Source organism: Alosa pseudoharengus, unplaced genomic scaffold (genome assembly GCF_046254945.1).
Source record: "Alosa pseudoharengus isolate Yale_2024_CS ecotype anadromous, Long Island Sound unplaced genomic scaffold, YU_APseudo_1.1 YU_APseudo_1.1_scf_1, whole genome shotgun sequence".
Lineage (NCBI taxonomy): Eukaryota > Metazoa > Chordata > Actinopteri > Clupeiformes > Clupeidae > Alosa > Alosa pseudoharengus.
In genome coordinates, this window is record NW_027468564.1 from 33,283,056 (window position 1) to 33,289,682 (window position 6,627).

Genomic DNA, 6,627 nt, shown 5'->3' on the forward strand with positions numbered 1-6,627 from the left:
GGGTCTGCAGATGTCTTCTGTAGTTAGATGTTGAACCTCCATGACCTGACACTATACTTTTGCATATTCTACACTTTGCCTTGTGATGTCCTGCTTTATCAAAATGCTCCCAAATGTTGCTTCTCTTCCGAGATGACATCTTGCTACTGACAAATGTGTTCTATTGTGAGTTTTTTGTGTCCAAAAGGGGTGGGGTTTAAGGCACCAGTGTCTGTCTGCTAGTTGACCTCATGACCTCAAGACCTCTACCTGCTTTCACTACTGTATCCATAGTAGACAGCCAATGATTGGACAGCCAATGAAATCACCTCATCAGTTGCTATATGCACTGATTGGCTGTAGGTTAGGTTGGCAAAAAGAGGTTGGGCTGAAGTTCATTACCTCCAGACAGGGGTTTGGAATTTGTGAACTTTTAACCCTCTGAAATTGGCTACAACAGCTGATTGCTGAAATGTCAATCCAGTCTCCAAATCACATTATGATACCAAATTGATAATAGCCATTTCATAAACCTAAAAGGCCTTTAAAGGAGAATTCCGGTGTGATTTTGACCTAAAGTGTTCTGAAACATGATACCGAGTGTGAACGTATGTCATATAGCTCATCTCGGCTTGTCCCCTGCACTCCGAAATCTGGCGCTAGTTAGCCAATGCTACCAAGAGGCGGTCAATGTTGGTGGCTCGGGCATCGGCATAGCCATGCAAATAAATCACTGTTTTACACCATTTACAAGGCTCAACGTATCTCCACACTTCATTGGTATACTTCCCAAGGCCCTGACATTTGAAACGAGACATTGAGAACTTTGAAAAAGCACTGGTAGTTTACTTACAAGACGATTTATACAGACAGTATCTTCAGGAAGTTTAGAGCTTGCAGCCATCTTGAATTTAGTCACGATAAGTCGAGTGACGAGCAGGAGCGAAACTACAGCTGATAAGTCACGTGAATACTCGCTTTAGTTGTTGACTGGAGTTAGTGGGCTAGCTAGGCTATTGCAAGGATGTCGGATGATGAAGCTACGGAGTTTTATGAAGACTTTGAAGACGAGGAGGAAACATTTGAGTTTGATGGGCGTCCTTATTTATTTGAGCCTGAATATACGGAGGAAGAGCTGCGTGAGCGCCGTGAAAGGAGAGAGATTGAGAGACAGCGTGCGGAGCAAGCAGCTGCAAGCACAGCCACAACACAGCCTCGTATCACGGGGAAATGGTGGTGTTCCTGCCGGTGCTGTGAGATAATGCCTACCGATATGGAGTGTTTTTGTTGCAAAGAGTGGGACCTTTTGCACCATCGCACTCAAGACGCACGCTGCGTGACATTAGCGCAAGGCTTTTCTTCCCTTCTGGACTTGTGGGTATTGGAAGCCTTTTTCCATGTCCCAAAATTAAACTGGACACGAAGACCCACGCCGGAGGGGCAAGATGGACATTTATCTACTGAGTAAGTACTCTACACACTTGGGTTTTATTGCTTTTGATCAATCCAATAGTTACTGTATTTGTAGTTTTAATTGGCAGCTAAAGTTACTTGATTATGATAATGATATGATGACAATGATATTGACCGAAGTGTATTCACCTTTCCTTGCCTCTCCCTCCCCCATCATCGCCTCGACCCTCCCCCCTCCCCCTACCTCCCAGACAGTGCAGACTTGTGGCTTACCGGGTTTTCCTTGAGTGGGTGCTTCAAGGAGAGAAACTGGGACGAGGGGAAAGACAAGTTCTGCCAAGCTGTGTGGTTACAGCAATAAGAAAAAAATACCCCTCTACCAGTGGAGTATACCATGGATTCCAGGAGGCAGAAGACGCTTCCAGGATCATCTAGTTACCAATTACTAAAATGTGTTACTTTGTTGATATTATTTGTATTGCAATGTGAGGGGGTAATAATATTGTTCATACTCATTTGAAATAACAACAATATAAAATCAACACATTTTGTTTGTTTTCATTCCAAACTACAATATTTATTTATAGACAAACAACAAAGATGTAGACAGCATCATAGAACATGAAATAAACACAAAAGGAAAAATAAACTATGTACATTATAAATAAAAAATGCAAAGAAAACGATACTCTAAAAGAACAAAAGAAATGTCACTACAAGTCAGAGTTGCTTGAACCGCGACAGCCTTTGGGCCACCAACTCAGACGGGTCTGGCCTCGGCACTGGTGCTATGTTTTGCAACAACCTTCTTGGGCGAGGAGGAGGACGGGGCCAAGGTTCCAGGCTTTTCTCCTCCCTCAACTTCAAGACGTCCTTCATCAGGTCTTTTCGAAAGTCCTGAGAGGTGGGCTCATACACTGGCTTAGCCACCCACTGCTGTGTCGTCTTTGTGTACATGTACTTGTACTGCGGTTTTCCTATCCCACAGACAAAAGTAAAAATAAGTTGTTGATTATGTAGGCTACTATAACACTGTTTAGCTATGTGTGCCATGGTAAAATAAGTCCGAAATCAAGTTATTTATTCTACTAATTACTGTACTGTTCAGAACACACAAAATTTGGAGACAAAGCCGCTTCCTTACCCTCAATCGTTGTTTTTTGTTCCCTTCCAATATTGATATTGTGATCTATGATGGCCAATTCTGTGCGGGCTCTCATCGAGTCGTATGTAAAGTGAAGCCGCTTTGGTGCGTACTTCAGGGTGACGTTGTGAAAGACTTCAAGAGATCCTGCAAAATATGTCCAATTGAAATATATCAATCAATATCAGTCATGTAAAGTGATAATAGCTGGTGTTGAAAAGTTAAGATGTATAAGGAATGCTGACTGAGGTTACAAAGGATAACAGTGTGACTAGATAATAAACAGCTGTTCACTTCCTCTTTTTAATAACAAAGATAATGCAATTCTAAGAAACTCATTTCAATGACTGTGAAGGCATACCAGTGTGCTTGAACAGAGCCATCTGTCTCAGGTCACGCAGGAGGTTTTTTTCCTCAACCAACTCTGTGAGAGCACGGAAAGCTGGGGAGTCATGTTCCAGCCACTTTTTCTTCTCCTGATCCTCCTCTGAGAGAGGTGGATGAGCACATTGGTACTCCCGCCCATTCTCTTCCCATCTGTGGATGCCACGAATATGGTGAAGAACAGATGTCCACCGTCGCACACACTCCTGAAAAACCACATAAAATACAACCCTTAGAAATTATGGAGAATACTTTTGTGAGTTCATGTGTCAACACGGTCTTGGGTTATACATGTTTTAACTAAAATATTTTTCCTAATGTGGGTCATAAAATAATGATTCATAATTTCATGGTTACCTGTTCATCACCATGGCTGGAATTGCATGCCCAGTATAGGTGATTGCTGATAGACCTCAGCCATGGTCGAAGCTCTCTGTAATTTTTTTTATTAGAGACAGACACCAGTTTCTTCTTGAGACCTATGGAGAGTTCAAAAACAATATGAGCTTCCATTTCACCAGCAACAACCAGTCAAACACATGTGGATATCTAGTAAATATGATGCATACTCTTGTTCACATGCCAAGGGTCATATTCGTGACGAATGTTGCCATAGCTTTCCCTCATTAGTTTCCTTATTGATGGCGATCTGTCGGTCGCCATCACCCCAATGTCCAGCCCGAGATCGAGGAGGTGATTTAGGCCTCTCTGAAAGCCCATTGCCTCCATTGCCACCGAACTCGATGCTTCTGTAACCTAATAACATAGTAAAAATACCAGTTTGTTATTTCACAGGGCATGTGCATGTACATAGTCCCAACTCATTGCCTTGACAGCAACTGTATGCTTATTTCACATAACAACAACAGGCATCTATGCTTGTTTACCTGTACAAGTTCAAAATGAAGAATTTCTTTTGTTGCATCATCTTGAAATGAATAGGTGCTGTACTTGCAGCTGTAGCCTTTTGGAAAAACAAACATGTCTGTGATTTTGAAAAAAAAAGGAATTGTGTATATTTGAAAGTCAACCAAAATCTGATGAATAACAATGCTTACCAGGGCTATCACACCTCGCATCACCACACATTTCCAGTTTTTCCCCCGAAGCAGAAAGTTGAGAAATCCTCTCCAGAATTTTTTGTTGTTGTCCCTTGTATGCATGATTGATTATGAGGTATTTCGATTGAATGGCGTAAAACTGAGTCTTGCCTGGTAGCTGCAGGTTGATCAGGTCTGCCCAATCTTTGATGTCCGAGTAGGTGGCTCCGGTGAAAAATGTTGCAGCACATGCCAAGAGGTTGTTGCGGCCCATATTCCTTTGGTCAGTGCATGATGCCCATTCCCCGGTGTGTCCCTTCAAACACGTCCAGTGTATTCGGATCTGGCTGGCACGTGTGGCTACTCGTTTTTCCTCAATGGCCACACCACACTGAGCGCATGTTCTAAAAAGCTCCATCAGCTTGGCCTCATCGACTAGCCACTTTCTTCCTGCCCATCCATTTGTGCTGCCAGAGCTGGAGACAGAGTCAGAGCTTGGGCTGGATGAGGTGGTGTCACTCAGGGGCACAAAACTGGTGTCTTTAGGGTCCAAATCCATTTCCCCAAAACTAATGCTCATATCTTGCACAGATGTGTCTGAAGCACCTGCAGCTCCTTCCTCTACATCTTCCTGTTGATCAAAGGACAGATGAATAATGTCATTGTTGGAAAAGATTACACATTTACTTCTAAATGGAGCATCAGTGTAGCACATTATCACCAGAACCATATATGAAATTAAAAATTCAACTCACTGATTGTGTCACACCACTGGCTTCCCTCGAGGGACTCCACAATGAGGGGGGTGTTTCAGTCCTTTCCTTCAAATTTATAAAAAAAATGACATTCAGTGGTGACCAAGGTGTTGCAGACATTACAGTGTAAAGTAGTAGTAGTAGTAGCACCCCCATACTATGCTCCTATGGGGAGCCTCAGCAACATAGGCACATAAACACATGGAAGACAACAGGGGGGGTGGAGGTGGCCCAGTAGTCAATCAGCCATCCTTTCCTGCAGCCATGGTCAGCGCTGTTCCAGACCCGCTTGTCAGACTAGGAGTAAGAAGCGGCGAAGGCATGGGTGTGTGTGTGTGTGTGTGTGTATGTATGTGTATAGAGTTCATAGTCTGTTTGCAGGTGGGGTGAAGGGATACAAAGAATGTCTCATTGCAGTTATCTTCTGGGGGAGTTATTATTCCAGCAGCGGACTTGGCCAAGGCCAGTGCTGGATAAGGGGAGCCAAAAAGTAGATACTACTCTAGACTATTCTATGGTCCATGTGAACTGCGGCTGACTGTCAACACAATACATGGCTTACCTGTGGGTATTGCCATGATGCGGGTCGTGGAGTGTATTGTCCAGATGATGATGGCCTAGTAGTTCGTGGCCTTACTGAGGGCTGTTGTGTCACACCACTGGCTTCCCTCGAGGGACTCAACAATGATGGGGGTGTTTCAGTCCTTTGCTTCAAATTGATAAAAAAAATTACACATTGATACTTCAATGGTGACCAAGGTGTTACAGACATTACAGTGAAATGTGAACACTGACTGTCAACACAATACGTGACTTACCTGTGGGTATTGCCATGATGCAGGTCGTGCAGTGTATTGTCCAGATGCTGATGGCCTAGTTCGTGGCCTTACTGATGGCTGTTTGGGGCTTGAAATGGTAAAACTGAGGCCAGTGGACCAATCAGACCTCCTGTGTTGCAGTTGTCTATGGGGTTTTTTAGGCGTGGACTGGGGGGCAGCAGCCATTTCAGAGGGATACATTGCCGGGTCCTCAGAGGTACTGGTCTAAGAAAATACATACACACAAAATAAGTTTATTTATTCATTGGTTTATAGGACACTTAGATGCACACAGCAGCACATCTGTTTTGCAATCAATCCAAAGTGGCCCCACTCTGTTCATTGACCATCACTTGCTACTTTTAGGTACTCTAACTACCTGGAAAGTTCTAACACTTCGAACTGTGAGGAATGTACTCCCCAACACCCCCCGCTAATACTTTACACCATTACGCCTAACAATGCAACTGAATGCAGCATAGCAAACCCATCCCCCAAACACCTTAGCGGACCCCAATCACGGTCAGCCAGGTTAGCTTACATGGCAAGTTCTATATTGTATTTATCAAAAATATCAGAACAAACCACACCCCTCCGTCCCTCTCCAGCAACATTTATGATGGTGGGCTAAATAATAAATTATGTAGCATAATCTGCCTCATTTCTCTTTCCGGAATACAAAACTAGCTGCTACGTGAATTGTTTGCAAACACAATGTTCAGTGCTGCACACGATTTATACATGCTAACATGGTTCACACAATTTACAGTCTAATAACCAAATAAATTCATACCTCCGGAGAAAGTTGTGTCGCTTTCGGAGAAGGTTGTGTCGCTTTCGGGATGGCACATTTCTTCAGACGCATTCGTTGTCGAGGGTCGAGCCTGTTGTAATGAAGTCGTCTGGATCAAAATGTGCACTACAAACACGGTAATCCTTCTGTTTCAGTATATGGATAGGTGTCTCGACATCGACTTGCAAAACAACAAGCCACTGCTTCCAAGTTGACTCGTGTAGAGGTAGCCTGTGAAAACTTTCTGGAACATAGCATCTCCTTGCCGCAACCTGGAAAAGCACAAGCGCGAACCATTCTG

The 6,627-nt window shown here is 43.6% G+C and overlaps 1 protein-coding gene and 1 long non-coding RNA gene across 2 annotated transcripts; one reads left to right on the forward strand and one right to left on the reverse strand.

Annotated features, from left to right (window-relative positions):
• Positions 1-535: 535 nt before the first annotated feature.
• On the forward strand, positions 536-1,934 carry LOC143133915 (uncharacterized). Its single transcript, XR_012988569.1, has 2 exons — positions 536-1,443; positions 1,644-1,934. It is a non-coding gene; the product is annotated as an uncharacterized LOC143133915 (long non-coding RNA).
• Positions 1,935-2,112: 178 nt separating this feature from the next.
• On the reverse strand, positions 2,113-6,627 carry LOC143118412 (uncharacterized). The gene is made up of 10 exons (XM_076279473.1): positions 6,327-6,627; positions 5,534-5,758; positions 4,716-4,781; positions 3,979-4,591; positions 3,808-3,884; positions 3,490-3,676; positions 3,278-3,399; positions 2,898-3,126; positions 2,537-2,683; positions 2,113-2,369 (listed from the first exon to the last, which is right to left on the reverse strand). The coding sequence occupies exons 1-10, from the start codon at positions 6,396-6,398 to the stop codon at positions 2,113-2,115; spliced, it is 1,995 nt and encodes a 664-aa protein (XP_076135588.1). The 5' UTR covers positions 6,399-6,627.

Excerpts from the sequence above, each read along its gene's own strand:
- LOC143118412 (XM_076279473.1), bottom strand. The coding sequence starts at position 6,398 with ATGCGTCTGAAGAAATGTGCCATCCCGAAAGCGACACAACCTTCTCCG. Across the intron at positions 4,592-4,715 it reads CCAGTGGTGTGACACAATCA|GAAGATGTAGAGGAAGGAGC; the intron begins GTGAGTTGAATT and ends TTTGATCAACAG. Across the intron at positions 2,370-2,536 it reads ACAAAAAACAACGATTGAGG|GAAAACCGCAGTACAAGTAC; the intron begins GTAAGGAAGCGG and ends TCTGTGGGATAG.